Here is an 18,900-nt window from a genome sequence, read left to right on the forward strand (position 1 = left end):
ATAGAATTAAATGTTTTTTTTTTTTCTGTATTTTTCCCATTCCCATTCCTCTTTTTTCTTTCTTGTTGTTGTTGGTTATTTATAAATATTAAAGGGTGAACTCTTGTTGGTGTGATGATGATTTAAAAAAAAGCTTCGTGGTGGAGGAAGAGGAGGAGGGAGATTTATCGCAAAAAGTTGTTGGGAACTAAAAGAGGTTGTTGTTTAACTATTGCTCTTTGTCAAGTTATCGATCAAGTCTTGCAATGGTAACATTTCCTTCTTGTCTACCAAATTAAATTCAATAATGAAAAAGTAAAAGTGTTTGAAACAAGTATTCAAATGAGCCTCCTCTCCAAGTGAAACAATCTTTGGGAAATGAGAGTAATAGATATGTCCATAAACTCTAAACAATCTCTTGAAAATATTCTTTACAATTGTTTGGAAATTCTTTGGGAATTGTACGTCTAGAAAATTAAATAAAGATAATTAATTAGGATGGGATAATAAATAAATAAATGATTATTTAAATTTTATCGCCTTACCAACTCTTGATGGGAAAATATTCTCATCGTCCAAAATGTTTTGAACCCAAGTCATAAGATATTCGACGTATTCTGGTGCAGAGACCTTGATTGGTTTCTTGACAGTGTCTCCATCAGCCCACAAGTATTCGTATTTTGGACCTGCACTCATAACTTCGCAAGTCTTTGGTGTACAAAACTCTGTAATGCTACCATACAATAAATTGATTTGATTAAAGAAATCAACAGCTAAAAGAAGCAAAACTTTTGTTAATCACACTTGTTTCCTCCTTTCCTTACTTCTTTATCTTTTTTTCTTTGTTCTTCTCTTCTTACTATTTACAGCCAACCATTCGTTAAGATCTTCTCTTTCAGGTAAAGAAACAGCTAATCTCAAGTTACCACTTCCTAAAGTAGCCTTTGCGTGTCTATGGAGATCATGTCTCTTTGTACCTTTGCTAAATCCCTTTTTTGGTTTAAATGTTTTATTCTTATCACTAGATGTTATACAATAATATTTATCATATGAATTAGTTTCTTTCAATTGTTCTCTATTTCAACTTGCTTGATCGATCTAATCTTCTCTAAAACATACAATATTCCCTTGAACATTTTATTACTCTATCTATTTATCTTTTTCTTTCGATTTATAAAGGTAGTATAACAATACTATAAAAATACAATCACACAAGTTTATATCAACAAAAAAAAACCACAAAGTGGAGATCAAAAAAAACAAAAAATTAAAAAAAAAATTAATCTGTGTGTTTGAAAATTAGATAGACCGAATTATTTTATTAAACTCTTTGAAGTTTATTAGTTTCTACTAGCCAAACAATCAAATAATATTAGAAATGGAAGTTGATAAAGAAGATAAACCAGTTGATAGAGTCATTGGTGAAGATGGAAAGGAAAGATTATATACAGAGGATATTAGAAAGGGTGTATTGCCATCACGACAAAAAGGTCGTGGTCATGACGACTCGGAGGAAAGAGATACCGATAGTAGATATGCAGGTTCAGATGGTGTGTTTCAAGTATTGGATAAACAAGAAGTAGATATCACACCGGGTGAACCAATCAAATCAATAGAAGGATGGATCGTCATCATTGACAACATACACGAAGAGGCTCAAGAAAGCGATTTGCGCGATCTCTTTGCAGAATATGGACCCATCAGAAATATACACCTAAACTATGACAGACGTACTGGTTTTAGTAAAGGTTATGCTTTGATTGAATACGAGAAACATCAAGAGGCTGAAGAAGCCGTCAAACAAAGTGGAAAAATACAACTAGCTGGCAAAGATCTCACTGTCAATTGGACATTTGTTGGCGGCAAACCTACAAGTGCTACTGGTGTCATTCATTTTAGAACAAATAGATCAATAAATAGAGAAAGAGGTGGTGATCAAAATGGTGGAAGATCAAGAAGAAGAGAATCTGGTGGTGGAAATAATAATAGAAGGAGAAGTGATAATAGAGGTTAAACTATTAACTCTAAATTATAATACATTCTTCTTTAAATAATAATAATAAAATATATAAACATGTAAAAAAGTACAACAAACCTAATTAAAACATTATATTATTATATTATTTAATTATTATTATTATTATTTATTTTTTATTTATTATTAGGAGACAAGTCTCATAATAACAACAACTTGTTGATTTAATACCTTTCTAATTGGACCAAAAGCAGAGATGAATGAAAATATTACAGAACAAATAAATATTACGATGAGAAGGACCCAAGGGAATATGAATGGAATGGGAAGTTGGGTAAAGAGTACTCTTTGGAGAATCATGGTCCATCCGACGAGTGATCCAATAAAGACACCGAGGAGGGAACTGGAAAAGACTAGTACAAACGATTCGTAGATATAGATGCGGACCATCCAAGACTTGGGTATACCAATGGCCCGAAGTACACCAATCTCTTTGGTTTGTTCATAGATGTTGGTAAACATGGATGACATGAGCGAAAAGAATGAGATAACCATGGCAATGACGGTGGTGAAACTGAAAAAGTATTGGATAATGTCAGATGCTGTCTTGTTGGGTGCAATCTCCTTGTCATAATCAAAAAGTGAAGCAGACGCTGTCATGGTTGAGATATAGGTTTCTAGTTGGGATCGGACATTCGATGTGTCACCATCTCTGGCTTTGATGAGTAAAGAGGCTGTCATCATGTTACGGACAGAGTCGATGGGTGCTCCACCGCGGATGGCAAATGCTACGGCCGATGGAATGGAGATGGCAGCGTCTTGGTTAGTGACAGAGGGGAACTCGGAGAATCCAAGTCCGGGAGCAGACTTTATCATGGCGATTGGGTGTGCAAGACTGGTGGTAATGTTTGGTGACCCGGGGATAGCAGTGCGAGTTGCGTAGGATGCAGGGATGGTTGTCTTGAAGAGGATGTTGGCATCAACCTGTGCATCAAACCAGGATTGGTAGAGAGCTCCAATGAGCAGACCGTTGGATGACTTGGTACTGTACATTTGTTGTGAGAGACCGAGGTTGAGTGGGTCGAGTGTGTAGTCGGGGTCGCTTGACACATCACCCACTTTGAGGAATTGACTGAGACCAGTCTCAAAGTAGTTGGGAGAGATGGCATACACATGGTTCGTGTCCCAGTAGATGTGACCGACTGTAGAGATGACTACAGGCGACCATGACACACCAGCAAATGTGGGGAATGATGAGCTGATCCACGAGAACGACTCGACGCTGTCGCCGAGCCCCCTGACAAAGTTCTCGAGCCCCTGGGCATCGGACGGGCTAAAGTTGGCACGCCCGTTGACACGCAGGTACGACCCACTACGTTGCAACACTTGGTAGTTGAGAGATGCTTGTTGCGTCGAGTAGGACACGTTGACAAAGATGATAAATGCCAGCGATACGGCATACATGATGGCCGTCTTTCTATTACGCAGTTTGTGAGCGACCAAGTTCTTACGTACGATTGCTGGAATTGCCTTCTTCTCCCAAAACAAAAATGCAAACACGATGAGACGTTCGAGTAGATGCTCGACATTGAGTGCCAGCAACACAAGCCCGAGCAACATACTAATGAGCAGTAAAAAGAACATGTTGAGAAGCAAGGTCAAATTAAACGAAAGTAGGGACAACGGGAAGATATAGTAGATACCAAAACCAAACACAGCCAGAATAAGACCAATGACAGCGACTGAGGTTGAAAAGCTGTTGTCTTCAGATCTTTCAATCGAAATTTGTACGGCCATAGTTTTGGAGTGTTTAGAGTCGAGAGAGTCGTGTAGATTCTTTCCAAGTGCATTCTTGATGGGGAAGATGGATGCAGCGATAGGGATAATCATCCCGAGTAATGTAGCCAACAACACACCCTCGGTAGTGAGACGTGGTGGGATGGGTACACCGGTAATCGATGCAAACCACTTGGACACGACCACACCAAACAACTGAGCAAACAGCAAACCAAATACCCATGATGGCAAACTATATGAAAATGCCTTGCACAGCATCAACTGAATGATTCCATTTCGTGTCGTACCAATCATTCTCATGACACCCATTTCAAAGGTTCTAGTCTCTACATCGATCATTAATAACGAGTAAATAAGCAAAATGGAGAGGAACAATAGGATAAAGATGATGACATTGAGAATGAGACCAAGGAACAATGCAACATATCTATTCTTTGACAATTCCTTCATGACTGGTAGTTGTGAACTGATTTCATTGAATCCAAGTTTGTAAAGAATCTTTGATGAAAACTTTATCAAATTTTGTAATATAGTATCTTGATTACTATTAATATATGGTTCTAATCTTGATGGTGGTAAATTAACTACTATATTATCTGCATAATCATAAAGATTTGATGAATTTATATATCTAAAAAAAATAGAAAAGAAAAAAAAATATTTAGAATCACTATAATGATTAAATTATGTTTGTTTACTTACGAAAAAGAAGATTGAGGATATAAAGGATTTAATTGAGTATAGATGAATGGTAAGAATTGATCATATTCGATGATTATTGCAGTTGATTCATCTTTACCAAATTTACCACCACCACTCGAGAATGTATCGGCAACCTTCATGGTCAAGATGATTGGTGGATAGGTTCCATTGACCATAAACATGGTGAGATTGGCATTCCAAAAGAGATTAGATATCATACTTTGAACATTGAGTTCAATGTAGACAGAGTCACCCTTGGCGACATGGATACTAGACGCCAAATCACTTTGGAGGTATACTTGACCATATGGGACGGATGGCATAGTCCACGCTCTACCCAGTCCCATACGATCCTCTCGTTTGGTATCAATGACATAGAGATCACCAAAATTGGCAGGTGCACTCAAACATACGTCGGTGAAACAGTTTGGTATACAATCCATTTTAGTGCCATCTGGTTGTACACCATACTTCCATCCAAGATTGTTGGGATCGTTGTAACCACAGATACCAGATACAACGGTGACTGACGACGCTAGAATACGCGGGCTGTGGTAAGTGTCACTCGAGTCGTCTTGCAATAGTGACGATGCGAGTGTGTAGTTGAGTGATGTCTGTGCCGACGAGCCACTGTTGCTCGACAGCACCATGTCCATCTCACCAACACTCACTTCAGAGAGATTGAGAAAGACAACGGGCGTGTTGGATATAATGGATACGCACAACGACACGACAAACACCACCAAAAAGCAAGCAGAGAAACCAAGAAAGTAGGACAACTTGTTTCGACGATTATTATTGACCGTATGAATAGCTACATGTTTCATAAAGTATAATGTCGATCTTAACCAAACCATAAATCTATCCCATCTTGGTTTATTCTTTCCACTAATATCTTCATATTTATAAGGTTTTCTATTATTATTACTGGTATGATTACTATTACCATTATTACTACTATTATTACTATTATTACTATTAATACTATTACTACTATTATTATGTATTAATCTACTATCTACATCATCATTGTAACTATCATCATAATCATCTTGAATTGATCCAAGGTCATCACTACTACTACTATTTAAATTTAATCTATGCCTATATTTTTGTGATGATGTATTATTACTCTTTCCTTTACCTTTCATTTTTTTCAACTATAGACTTGACTAGACTAAACTAGACAAGGTAGAGGTTATGTGTGATATGATAGTTGGTATTAATTAATAATATCCAATTTAAATCTGTAATATATCTGATCTATCTATCTATCTGTTGTGCTATGTCAAGATAAGATATCTCTATCTCTATCTATATTATCTTATACTATGACCAACCCTTGAAATACAACTACTATAGATTGTGTTTCTAAAACCCAAGAATGACACAGTTTTAAAACTTTACTCAAACTTTTCATCACAAGATGGATTTAATTTAATTTTTCAAAAAAACAATGAGGTCCTCGAAATGGATTGGATTTCAACAATCATGATATTTTGTACACCATCATCATTATGGATATTAATACTTAATTTTAAAATTATATATTTTAAGATTTATTATTTATATTATTTCTTATCTACCCAATCTAACAACACCAGCCTTTACCAATTTTTCAAACTTGGCTCTAACACCTGGATTCTTCAAATGTCTAGATTAAAAAAAAGGAATATTAATAAATATTTGTTTGTTTTCTTTTCTTTTTATCTTTCATTTATCTTTCTTTTTTTTTATACATACTCTTGAACAGCAGCAGGATTACCTTGCATATCTTTTAATATTTGGTTCATGATTGGATCTTGAAGGATTTCAGCGATTTCTGGATTCTTGAGAGCGTCTTGGAGACGTTCTTCGTCAGACATTTCACTTTGCTTTCTGTTGATGGCAAAGATGGCACGTTGAGAGAGATCGGTCAATTCCTTGTTATCCTCTTCGATTCTAAGACCTTGGTCGCACATTTCGAGGGTGTTTTGGTATTCGCCCATGGCAAAGAGAGCGCTACCCTTACGAATGTAACCCTTGATAAAGGTTGGAGCGAGTTCGATGACCTTTTCAGCGTCTTTGACGGCAAGAGGGTACTCACCGAGCTTGGAGTAACAGGCTGAACGGTTGCTGTAGATGGTGTGGTCTGATGGGTTACGCTTGATGGCCTCTTCGAAGCATTTGATGGCTTCTGGGTACTCACCCTTTTTAAAGTGCTCGTTACCTTGGTTCTTGGCTTCGGCCGACTTTTCTGGGTTGATATATTCACGTTCGTCACGTTCTCTCTTGAGTTTCTCGCATTTGCTGACGTTGGCCATTGTCTCGGCGTTCTTGTCTTCGATGATGGCACTCTTGTATGCTTTGAGAGCGTCGTCCAATTGGGGTGGTGTGCTACGCATGTAGGCGTTACCAAGACGTGTGAGAATCTTGGCCTTGATCTTGTAGTCTGCACGCAACTCGGATGCACGCTCAGTAGCCTTTTTACACAAATCAATGCAGTCTTGGACACGACCCATCTCCAAATAGACGGCGGCCTTGTTATTGAGTGACAACAAGTCCTTGTCGTCGAGCTCGTATGCCTTGTCATAGTGAGAGATAGCCTGCTCAAACTTCTTGTCCTTGTAGCATGCGTTACCCTTTTCACGTTCCTTTTGACCTTCAGTCACCTCTACGACGACTGGTGCAGGTTTTGGCTTTGGTTCAGCTGGTTTTGGTTTTGGTGGTTCTTGATAAGACGATTGTTGACCAGGTTGTTGTTGATCGAAACCAAAGTCACCATCACCGGCAGTACTAAGGTTGATGCCAAGGACGACACCCATGGCGGCGGTAATACGTTTGTCTGAAATGTGTTTGCCCAAGTTCTTTGGATCAGCTTGAATCTCCTGGATAGCCTTTACAAAGTCTGGTTGAGAGACAAAGTCTCTGGTACGTGGATCCATTGCCAATTTAACGAGCGTGTCTGGTCCAAACAAACCCTTTGGTGGATTCAAGTCATCTTGAATGTCCTCCTTTAAATCTTGTAATTGTTTGTTGGATGGTTCCAATTCAAGACCCTTGTTGACGGCTACCAAAGCATCCTTTGCATTGTTCAAGTTCAAGAGTGCAGTAGCCTCACGCAAGTAACCCTTTGACCAATCGGGTTTGAGTTGAATCGTCTTGCGACCATCTTCCAATGCCAATGCGTATTGATCCAAAGCCGAATAACAAGCTGATCTATTACTATAGAATGTATGTTCATTTGGTTGCAAAGCAATAGCCTCTGTAAAGTATTTCACTGCTTCTTCATAATTCTTTGCACTAAAGGCTGCATTACCTTTATTCTTTAATTCTACTGCCGACTATATTAATCAATACAAATATTAGCTACAAAACTATAATCATTATATATCTTATAAACTACTACTTACGTCTGACATTCTCTATTCTCTCTATCTTTTATTTAACTTTTAAAAAAGGGTATTAATATAAGTTTCAAAGACTCAAAAACAAGGGGTGTTAGAATTTCGCCTTTTTTTTTTTTGTTTGTTCAAACTTGAAATCTCAATGATTTTTTTTATAATTTTCGTTTTTTTTTTTTCTTGAATAGATAGAGAGAGATAAATAATATTATTTATCTTTATCTCTTTAGTTTTAATTTTTAAAAAACAAGATGTATTTAATTTATTTATTTAATTTATTATTCAGATTTCTTTTTCTTTTTATCTTTTGGTACTGGTTCATCATCATCAGCTGAACGTTTCTTTTCCTTCTTTTCCTTCTTTTCTTTCTTTTCCTTTTTGTCTTCCTTGTCCTTGGAAGATGATTTCTTCTTTGATGACGACTCCTTTTCCTTTTTCTCTTCCTTGTCCTTTGACGACGATGATTTCTTCTTTGATGATTCCTTTTCTTCAGATTTCTTTTCCTTTTTATCGGATTTCTTTGATTCCTTCTTGTCTTCCTTTTCTTCGGATTTCTTTGATTCCTTCTTTGGCTCCTCCTTCTTCTTTGGTTGTTCCTCTTCACTTTCACTGTCGCTTGATTCGACCATCTTGTCTTCGGCGGCAGCTGGGGTAGCTGGGGCAGCGGCCTTGGTTGGCTCTGGACCCTTTGACTCCTTGATGGTTTCTTGCTTGTCGTAGTAGACGTACGAGTTGGACCAGTTGGATGGGGTGGCTTCGTTGGGTTGACCAAACTTGTCGAGCTTGCCGTCCTTGATCATGGTCTTTTTGGTCTTGGCGTTTGGACCGAGACCCCATTTGACAGGGTAGACGTCTCTGTCCATGATGACACGCTTGATGGTGGCAACGACACCGTGGTCGCAGGTGGCCATGGTGGCGGTGGTCATTTGGGCAATACCGATGGCGATGGCCTCACCCTTGGTGGTGATGAGGACGACTTCGTCGCCGGCTTCAATGTCCTTTTCGTATCTCAACAAACCTGGTACCATCAACTTGGCACCGTAGCAGATAGCGTTGATGGCGCTGTCTTTGACGACGATACGTGGGTAGTTGGTGAGGACGGCTTCGAGGGGCTGGATGACACGACGGAGGTATGTCTCGTCCTTGAGGTTCTCAAACTCGTGTTGAGCGTCCTTGACGTCGTGCATGGTGACCATACCGACCTTCTCAGACATGATACCTGAACGAACACGACGCAACTCTTGCATGTGTCCTCCAACACCCATCAACAAACCAATGTGTACACACAATGTACGGATGTAAGTACCGGCTTCACAATCAACCCAAATCAAACCAAGATTACGTTCCTTGTCATATTCAACCAATGAACTCTCACGAATGGTACGAACTCTAAGTCTCTTCTTGACAGCTGATTTTTCTGGTGGACGTTGGAATAATGCTCCAGTTAATGTTTCAACAGCCTAATGTTGTAAAAAGAAATCCAGTTAGTATATCTATTATATATATATTATATATTATCTATCTTTTCTATCTTTTCATCTCTTACTCTTTGTAAATCAGAAACATCTTCAATGGCATTGTGAAGTCTGACGATACCCATGTACTCCTTACCGGCACCTTGTTGTGACTTTACGAGACGGGTGGCACGTTCAATACAGACGATGAGACATCCAGTGACCTTTGGATCCAAGGTACCGCTGTGACCAGTCTTGTTGACCTTGAGGATCTTCTTGATCCAAGAGACAACCTCGTGAGAGGATGGGTTGGATGGTTTGTCGAGATTGATGATACCGTACTTGACGTATTCGGCAATTGGACGCTTGAGTGGTGAGTGTCCAGTTGGGATTGGAGTAAAGTGACCAGTACGAACCAACAATTGGTCGTAGTTCTTTAACAATAATGGCCATTGTGAAGTGTCCAATTGTGGAGTCTTGCTTGGTTGGATGGCAAATGATCCATTGGTCTCCTCTCCTTTGGTTGATGATTTTTTCTTATCTATTATTATTGACGATGATGATGATGGTTTCATCATATGATATTTAATAGTAATATAATATGATCGATTGATTGATTTGATTGATATAGTTATTTAATTGTAATAATTGTATATTATACAATTAATTATTTGTTTGTTTGTTTTCGATTTGATTGATGAAGAATTATAATTATAGCAATGATGGATGAATGGATGAATGAATGTTAGTTAACTTTATTCTTTCTTTCTCGATATCTTTATTTAATCTATCTTGATGCATACCTGACATTGTTAAAATATGTGTAATACTCTCACTCTCCTACCTCTATCTACTACTACTGAATACTATTCAACAAACAAACGCACGAAAGGTACACCAGCGACGATGGCATACTTTTTCAAGCAAAACCGAAAAAAACGACAAGAAAAAAAATTAAAAAAAATTAAAAACAAACCGAGTCGCACGATAAATCGATACAAAGAGATAAATGTGTAGTAATACTTGTGTATTTGTATTTAATTATATTATAAAATTGTGTCAATTACACGATAATTTATTATTGTTTGGGAGATATCTCAAGGTAGGCGAGTAGAGGTATTTTGCGAATCACATCGCTCACAAGACATGGTCGAAAGTATACCATCACGATGGTCTTTACAAATGAGACCAAGCCATCTGCAGCTGTATATTGTCCATAATTATTCTTTTTCTTTTTGTCATTATTGTTATAATTATAAAATGTACAAAAAAAAACAAACAAATGGAAATGTAGTGGTGGCTATTCACGACAACATGTGTTGGCTAGGCTATTATTATTAACTTTAATATTTATCTAATATTTATAATTATTATTATTTACACAAGAGAAGAATTCATTTTAAATTGATGATTTGTTAAAAAGATATAAATGAGTCATGACACCAATCCTTTGGGTAGAGAGTCGATAGTTATGATTATCTAAAAGGAGACGAAGAGTTGGTGGTTGAGGGGAATCAATGTTCAAATTAATATAGACCAAATGAACAAACTCGAGATTGGGAAGAGTTGGTTTAGAGGACAACGCTCGATGGTAAAGTGCTGTGAGTAACTTGAGTGCGTATGGAGTGTCCATTCCAGTGACTGTTAGATTCTTGATGACATTGTTTGTCAAGAGCCAGTGGAATGGTTGCATTTGGTGTCTTTGTCCCATTGTAAAATTGACATTGACAGTCTCTAATAGTGGTGCATCTTCATCGGTTGGATAGGCATTCTCTAACATTTTAATGGTATGGTCTCCGCATTGAACTGTTAGAGATTGGAGGTTGAGAGGTGGTAGACGAGATGGGTCAAAGAGTGGTTTAGTGTTACTGCTATGGTCAATAACGAGATGACGAATAGCTGTATTGCCGGCATAGTCGGCACTAGTGTTTGGCATGAATAGTGTACTACACGAAATATCCCGTATCACTTGGTTGAATTCAACCAACAGAGTTGATGGAACTTCACCTGTAAATTGTAATCCTAAATAACCCAAGTGTCTCTTGGTCGACACCAAGTACCGTAACAGAGTGATGAGCAATGTGTTGGAAGCAGCACTATTGAATCCGTGGAACCCACCATCTGCCGGAACGACAAGGGTCAGCGACTTTAGGTGTTGTAACGAGTCGATAAACGCAAGTATCCTGCTCGTATCCACTTCATTGATAGTTTGTCGACACTGTAATCCCAACGACAACTTTTCAATACGGTTGTCGGGTAGTTGCAGTGTGTCAAGTTGAAGCAGCGTACTAACGGTCAATGCCAGTATTTTTAGACCGTCAATATTGTCTTGTATTATATCACGAGATGATTCGGGATGTTTTAAAGCTACTGGAGCCTGCCGCTGGCGACTAAAAGATGGTATTGGAGTTGCTGTATAGAGTGATATCTGACGTGGACGAGTTAACTTTTTGATGGTTGTTTCGTATGCCTGTTTGGCGGCCGCGTCTCTTCCAAGTTGGTGTTGGAGATACTCTATATTCAATTCATATTCCAACGGCATTTCACGCATTTGCAAGTATTGGTAAGCCACCGACTTTGTAATTTGGTCAATAGCCACGTCTCCAATCAAACGTTCCAACGTGACTGTCAGCATGCGCACCAGCGCGGCGTTGAGCTGACGGTTCAGCTCACTCGTCTCGGGAAGCATACTGCAGCCGACAAAGTAGTCATCATACGATGACGAATCCAACAACTTGATATTCTTCCACACGCACGACGGGTTGATAATATGTGAGAGGAATGAGTAGATGGTGTTGTCTGTTCGTATCAGTTTAGCCTTTAACCTATTATCCATATGCATCGATACACGATTAAACCATCTCTTGCAAACCAAATCATATTGTAAATCTACATACAATACACTACTAGTAGTACCATTCATTTGGTGTTGACCATCTTCCAATAGATAATCAACAATTAAATGTTCAACACTATGTGGTAATGTTACTCTAATAGTTGGAGTAATAGGTGACATATATATTAATTATCTATCTCTAATTATTTATATTATACAAATATTTGTTAAAAAACAAAGTAAAAGTAAACTATTATTATCATGATCATGGTTCGAACTAGCAAAGCAAGAGTATTAATTTGTTTTGTGTATAAAAATATCTTTTAAAATTAAAAATAAATAATTTAAATTTAAAAAGGGACAATATCCATCAGTTTGAACAATAATAAACCAAACCAACCTTCCCTCTTTGTACTCTATCTTTCTTTTAAAAGAAAAGTTTGTGTATCTTTGAGTCTTGACAAGGTGCTGAAAACTTGAGCTCTATAACTCTTCAAAATTGAGGAAAGGTGAGTGAAAAAATAAATTAATAAAATAAATTGGTCGAGTTGAAAGTAGTACTTTCACAAAGTTTCATTAGTAAAGTGCAGTTATTATTATTTATTTGTATATTATTATTATTATCTATCTATCTATATCATCAACATCAACATTCACATCTATAAAAGATACTTTATTTGTGTAGTAAACTATTTAATTAAAAGAAGATATAAAGAAAGAATGTTTCTATTTGGAAAGCAAAAGACACCTAAAGGTATATAGTAGAGAGATATGAACTGAGAGTTGTTTATAAATGATGATATTAACAACAACATTCATTCATTTAGAGATTCTAAGAGAGAATCAAAGATCATTAAATAAATCAATGAGAGAATTGGATAGAGAAAGAGTTAGTCTTCAAAACCAAGAGAAAAAGATTATATTGGACATTAAAAAGATGGCCAAGCAAGGACAGATGAATTCTGCAAAGATCATGGCAAAGGATCTTGTAAGAACAAGATATCATATTCAAAAGTTTTATGAAATGAAAACACAATTACAAGCTGTTAGTTTAAGAATTCAAGTATGAACAACCAAACGATGCACAAACAAATAGAGTAGAAAGAGAGAGAGATAGAAATGTAAAAATTAATCAATTTAATTTTTTTTTTTTAATTTGTAGACATTACAATCAACACAATCAATGGCAGAAGCAATGAAGGGAGTAACAAAGGCAATGACTGTTATGAATAGACAAATGAACCTTCCACAATTTACAAAGATTATGATGGAATTTGAACAACAATCAGACAAGATGGACATGAAGGAAGAGATGATGAACGATACTATGGACGATGTCATGCAACAAGATGGAGAAGAAGAGGAGTCACAAGAAATTTTGAATCAAGTATTGGATGAAATCGGTATTGATTTGGCTTCTCAACTTGTAGATGCTCCAACCTCTACAACTGCAACTGGACTTGCTTCAAAACATCAAGTTAATGGTTAAAAAGAAAAGAAAAAGAAATATATAAATATATATCCTTTTTTTTTTTTTTTTGTATAATTTTAAATTAAAATAGTAATATATATATATTACTATTAATTACTATTAATTACTATTAATCATTATACACCAAACTTATTATATACAAAATGGGGTTTATTTTTTTGTTGGATTTAGCCAGTCGAAAATAATAATGGATCGATTGCAGTTCTTTTCTTATTTTCATCCTTTTTTAAAGAGACTCTACCATTTTGTCCAACCTTGTATTGTTTCAAAGCATCTACAAACGATTGGTATTCCGTGTCTTTATGTATTTTCCTAATGATTGATATCCTCGTATCAAACCGTGATGGTTTAATCTTTTTAATCGTCAAATAGATATTCTCTTGTAATTTGCAATAATGACTCTCTACATTTTCTTTTAATGCTTGTACTGCTTTGTTTACTCTTTCTTCTCTTTGTTTTAATTCATTATTTAATGTCTAAAAAGATAAATAAATAATTAATTAATTAAACTTGATATATTATTCCTTTGCCCAAAAAACATACTGGAAATATTTGATTATATTGTTCGATAAATAGAGTTGCTATTTGAGTCCCAATGACAGTGTATGCATTGACACCATCTACAAAGAAGAATTCACCACTACCTTGTAGTGAAGCTGATGGTGATGAATTGGGTGTAGACTCTGATCTCAATAATGTAGCTCCATATACATCACCAATAATCTTTGCATCAATTATCGTTGTAGTATTCGTAGTAGTGGTTGGCGACAATCCATTACTATTATTATTAATATTATTATTATTTGATTGACTTTGATTAGTACTAATATCGTGTAATAATCCAAATAGTCTAATTAGTATATCCATGTTGGCCATTGGCAACACTGCAATTCGATCAGCCAATAGTTCTATATTATTGTCATCGTCTATAGATCAATCATTAATGGTTAGTATGTGTAAATAATAAACCAACCATATTGTATGTTGCTTACGAAAAGAATAAATCCAAAGTGATTTTTGATCCTTTGGTACAATTGGGTCGGGAGTTCTCATCAATAGGTCGACCAAGAGTGAGTTGCAATAGGTTGCAGATTGAATAAATGCAGTGCAATGTCTAGTGAATGATCGATAGTCTTGTACTTTAATGTATCCATCCAACGTATTCAAAGATTGATTATATGTAGAATCATTGATTCTTTCATCCCAATTAAATATTACTTGATCTTTTAAAACTAATTATAATAATAATAATGACACAAGTTCTTCTTGTTAATTACTATGACTATGTTACATTATACTATAACTAAATTGCTATCATGCTACTGTATAGCATCAATCAATCTTACACTTTTCTCTATACAATTGTATTAAATAGTTAAAGTAACCATCGAGTGAATGGATGCTGCTTGTTGGTAGTGTCATCACCTAACTAACTGAATTATAATAATAATAATAATAATAATAACTGAATAATAATAAATAATACAATAATAATAATAATAATCGCGAATAATAATAAATAATAAATAAAGGGGATCAGTCGGAGCTCACAACAGTTGTGTTTTAAAAAGGTTCTTAAAAAAGCGAGGTAAATTAAACACACCTCACCTACCAACACAACAGCGGTGCAAACAATCAATCTCAGATCAAAGAAGAAGAAGACTTAAAATTTTTGTAGTATTCAGATTACATGTTTATATTTATAATTTAAATGGAGATTGTTGATAATTAATCAAGAATGGTTGGTTTATTTGTGTTAGATTTACACTGTCCAATCCATTGAACTATGATTATTATCTCGATTATTATTTATAATTACACTTCCTGTACTAGTTGTATCATCGTTATTATTATTATTATTATCTCGATTATTATTATTTATATTATTATTATTATTGTTTGTTGATATTTCATTCATTGTCGTCTTTTTTTTCTTGTTGTTGTTGTTGTTATTATTTTGGAAACTAGTGATATCATATTTATCCATGTCTATTGATAATCGATGATGATGATATTGATATTGATGATGGGTATTATTATTATCATCATCTTCATTATGATGATGATGATGATGAGATATACTTGGGAATGGAGTTGGAGAACATTGAATACCTATAGTGAGGACTTCAAGTTTGGATGGGAGTGTTGATGGATCGACTGGTGGGGCTTGTCCCTCAGCAGCTTCCCTTTGACGTCTTCGGTGTTCAGTCAACAACCGATTATAAACTCGTCTTGATCTTCGATAGGCTAGATGAATCGAGTGATTGATAGCTAGGAATCCAATGGGACATAGAATGATACCACTAAATATAATGGATTGATTCTCTGATAGGAATCCAACTGAAAACAATATGACAGTGTTGACAATGACAACACATCCAAATAAAAGATAGAGTATATTCCAATTGGTAAAATTCGAACATATACTTGTACTATCAATTAATTCTCTTTGAAATTCATAATTTAATTCTAATTGTTGTTGTTCATCTATTTGATTCGTTGTTGTTGTTGTTGTTGTAGTTGGAACTATAGTTGTAGTAGTATTTATATTTAATTGTGGAATATCTATTGTTGTTGTATTTTGATTATTATTTTGATGATTTGGATGATTTGGAAGTGGAGAATTTAAATATCTTTCTTCAATTCGAATATTGTTGTTGCTGTTGTTATGGTTGTAATCACGTGTTCCAAAATCTTCATCAACCATTTCAATGGATGGTTGGTATCGTATTGTACCAGTCACTGCTGGTATGGTTGATGGTGGTGTCGTATCAATTGGTTCCAACTGAATATCATCAAACTCTGTATTATCATTATCGTCTTGGTTATCGTTGTTGACTCGAATATCAGGAGAAAGTGGTGGATAATGATGACCATGATTAAAGTTGAATTCTGGCTCTAATTTGGTGGTGGTGGTGGATTTGGTTGAAATTACAACCGGTGAAGAAAGAGTTGACATTTAAAAATGAAAAAGAAGAAGAAGAAGAAGTAGAGTTGAATATATTGGTAAATTATTAAAATGTGTAATTTAAATTAAATAAATAAATAATAATAATAATATTGGTTTATCATTTAAAATAAATAAATGAATAACAACAATAGTAATAGTAGTATAATATTAATAATGTTCAATGACTTTATACAATAACAATAATATCTATTATAAAAAAATATATAATTAATATTATTTTTTCATGGGAGATTTTAAGAAAATATATGATTCTTACTGACTATATATATATATATGTGTGATATATTGATTGTTTTCCTTATTCTTAATATTATTATTATTATTATTCTATTTTAATTATTATTATTATTATTATTATTATTACCAACAATGGAAAATTAAAAATGATCGGTCACATATTCATATGATGATGGGAAATCTCTCTCTGGAATCCAAACTCTTTATATCACTTTTACCCGTTGTTGGAGGTAAGATTGAAATGATATATCATATGATTATAGTGATGATGATGATGGTGATACCAACCAACCTACCTGCCTACTCCTTTTATATAAATCGATTAATTTAAAATTGTTTGAATTCATTTATATAAAGAGTAATTAATAGATTGATTGAGAGAGTGAGTGAGAGAGAATGAGAGAGTATCCGTTCACCCAGTATTTTAAACTGTTCCTACTTCTCTTTCTCTCTCTCTCTCTCTCTCTCTCTGTCGTCGATCCATTTAAAAATATCCATAAAAGTCAACATTACATTGTCCATCAACACCACCACATTCCCACCCCCACAATACCACTCGACCGACGACTGTTGTGATTTCTATCGGCGGGGGGTCAATGATTTGATTGTATGATTGATTGATTGATTGATTGAATATCCGCTGCCATTATATATGATATGTTTGGTTTAAGAGAGAGTAAACATAATAATGAATGTTTCTTCTGTTTGAAAAAGTTGATTATTTTCATTCATTCATTCCATCTCTCTTTCTTTCTATTCTATTCTATTCTCAATGAATGATATCATTCATTCTTATCTGTTTTCAAAAAATAAATGATCATTTGAAAAACAGTGTGCTTGCTTGGGAGATGGACCATCCATCACATAAATCAAAAAATTAATATTCTTTTTTTAGTCTTTTCTTTGTTGAATAAATCATATATTTATTGTTTTTTATTATATATTGTCATTTTTTGATAAATGTAATATAAACTATAAATAAAATTAATTTACGTGGCAGGTGGATAGATGGATGGAGGGTGGATGGATGGGCTTGAGGGTTGGGTATATGGATCGGTCAGTGGCTTGTGGGAACTATAAAACAATCAATCGATCGATATCAAAAGTAGAGAGGATGAAAAACTTGATTGATAAAGAAAGACATTGACTGTCAATAGTTGTCTTCCAAAAATGGAAGACCATATAACGCTGGTCCACATGTCCAGATTCCTTTTAATCATTTAAAAAAAAGAATGAATGAAATCACCCTATTTTAAACGACCACTTGTTGTTGTTGTTGTTCAGCGGCGGCATTGATTGATGATTCTGGTTGTTGAAACTCTGGGAAATCATATAATCTTGAAGCTCTATCCCAAACCAACTTTTCATTGTGTTTGAATTGTTTGACACGGTGAAGTGGGATGACACCAATTTCAAACTCTGAAAAGATGACAAACTTGATTCCATCGAACCGGTCTTCATATCCGATTTGAAAGTTGTCAACATTTTCCACCATGCTGACATCCCATTTGATTCTATTGTATATTTCTTCTGCCGATGGTAAACGAGCCTTCTTCTCTTCGAGTACTACTTCATTTTCACTCTTTACTGTGTTTTTCTTTCTTGGTACTCTCTTTTTCTTGTTGCCCCTCGATTCTTCTGATGAGGAATATTCACTTTCATCTCCAGATGATCCTGACAATTGATTATTAATCTCTGGTAATGGTTGATCCAATACTGATTTAATTCTTCTCTCTTGTTGTTGTGGTTGTTCTTGTTGTTCTTGTTGTTCTGGTTGTTGGTTCTCCATGATATTATATGATATATATAGTGTTTTATTGTACTTTGCAAAGTCAATAAATAATGTTTAAATAAATAAATGTTGTGTTTTCTAAAGTAAAGTAAAGTTACTTGTTTGTGTTGTTGCTTATTGCAATTGATTCGTTATTTAAACAATGCTGTCCCATTGAAGATATATATAGTGCTAAAACAGAGAAAAAAGGTTGCATATCAAAACTGAGGAAAATTTTGAGAAAACAAGAACTAGAAATTTCATAATAATTTAAATCTAGATTTTACTAGTAAACAAGGTTTC

The 18,900-nt window shown here is 35.1% G+C and overlaps 9 protein-coding genes across 9 annotated transcripts; 2 read left to right on the forward strand and 7 right to left on the reverse strand.

The window, feature by feature from the left end:
* Nucleotides 1–204: 204 nt before the first annotated feature.
* mobB (Mps1 binder-like protein) lies at nt 205–1,115 on the reverse strand (the record flags this gene model as incomplete). Its single annotated transcript, XM_004358711.1, has 4 exons — nt 205–446; nt 525–752; nt 840–1,000; nt 1,099–1,115. 4 exons carry the CDS (start codon nt 1,113–1,115, stop codon nt 205–207), a joined length of 648 nt encoding a protein of 215 aa, XP_004358768.1.
* Nucleotides 1,116–1,357: 242 nt separating this feature from the next.
* Nucleotides 1,358–1,993, forward strand: rbm8A (RNA recognition motif-containing protein RRM; the record flags this gene model as incomplete). The annotated part of the gene is made up of 1 exon (XM_004358712.1): nt 1,358–1,993. One exon carries the CDS (start codon nt 1,358–1,360, stop codon nt 1,991–1,993), a length of 636 nt encoding a protein of 211 aa, XP_004358769.1.
* A 147-nt stretch (nt 1,994–2,140) lies between these two features.
* On the reverse strand, nt 2,141–5,604 carry DFA_00787 (DUF214 family protein; the record flags this gene model as incomplete). The annotated part of the gene is made up of 2 exons (XM_004358713.1): nt 2,141–4,382; nt 4,454–5,604. The coding sequence occupies 2 exons, from the start codon at nt 5,602–5,604 to the stop codon at nt 2,141–2,143; spliced, it is 3,393 nt and encodes a 1,130-aa protein (XP_004358770.1).
* A 427-nt stretch (nt 5,605–6,031) lies between these two features.
* On the reverse strand, nt 6,032–7,854 carry sti1 (tetratricopeptide-like helical domain-containing protein; the record flags this gene model as incomplete). The annotated part of the gene is made up of 3 exons (XM_004358714.1): nt 6,032–6,107; nt 6,197–7,776; nt 7,846–7,854. 3 exons carry the CDS (start codon nt 7,852–7,854, stop codon nt 6,032–6,034), a joined length of 1,665 nt encoding a protein of 554 aa, XP_004358771.1.
* Nucleotides 7,855–8,114: 260 nt separating this feature from the next.
* nola4 (pseudouridine synthase family protein) lies at nt 8,115–9,865 on the reverse strand (the record flags this gene model as incomplete). Its single annotated transcript, XM_004358715.1, has 2 exons — nt 8,115–9,296; nt 9,383–9,865. 2 exons carry the CDS (start codon nt 9,863–9,865, stop codon nt 8,115–8,117), a joined length of 1,665 nt encoding a protein of 554 aa, XP_004358772.1.
* Nucleotides 9,866–10,689: 824 nt separating this feature from the next.
* DFA_00790 (uncharacterized protein) lies at nt 10,690–12,306 on the reverse strand (the record flags this gene model as incomplete). Its single annotated transcript, XM_004358716.1, has 2 exons — nt 10,690–11,436; nt 11,584–12,306. 2 exons carry the CDS (start codon nt 12,304–12,306, stop codon nt 10,690–10,692), a joined length of 1,470 nt encoding a protein of 489 aa, XP_004358773.1.
* Nucleotides 12,307–12,846: 540 nt separating this feature from the next.
* On the forward strand, nt 12,847–13,615 carry vps2B (SNF7 family protein; the record flags this gene model as incomplete). Its single annotated transcript, XM_004358717.1, has 3 exons — nt 12,847–12,880; nt 12,954–13,189; nt 13,289–13,615. 3 exons carry the CDS (start codon nt 12,847–12,849, stop codon nt 13,613–13,615), a joined length of 597 nt encoding a protein of 198 aa, XP_004358774.1.
* Nucleotides 13,616–13,785: 170 nt separating this feature from the next.
* DFA_00792 (uncharacterized protein) lies at nt 13,786–16,577 on the reverse strand (the record flags this gene model as incomplete). The annotated part of the gene is made up of 5 exons (XM_004358718.1): nt 13,786–14,094; nt 14,162–14,544; nt 14,611–14,850; nt 14,965–15,043; nt 15,438–16,577. 5 exons carry the CDS (start codon nt 16,575–16,577, stop codon nt 13,786–13,788), a joined length of 2,151 nt encoding a protein of 716 aa, XP_004358775.1.
* Nucleotides 16,578–18,078: 1,501 nt separating this feature from the next.
* On the reverse strand, nt 18,079–18,615 carry DFA_00793 (uncharacterized protein; the record flags this gene model as incomplete). Its single annotated transcript, XM_004358719.1, has 1 exon — nt 18,079–18,615. One exon carries the CDS (start codon nt 18,613–18,615, stop codon nt 18,079–18,081), a length of 537 nt encoding a protein of 178 aa, XP_004358776.1.
* Nucleotides 18,616–18,900: the final 285 nt, after the last annotated feature.

Source organism: Cavenderia fasciculata, assembly GCF_000203815.1.
Source record: "Cavenderia fasciculata unplaced genomic scaffold Scf_Dfasci-F-a-25c12.r2-5, whole genome shotgun sequence".
Lineage (NCBI taxonomy): Eukaryota > Evosea > Eumycetozoa > Acytosteliales > Cavenderiaceae > Cavenderia > Cavenderia fasciculata.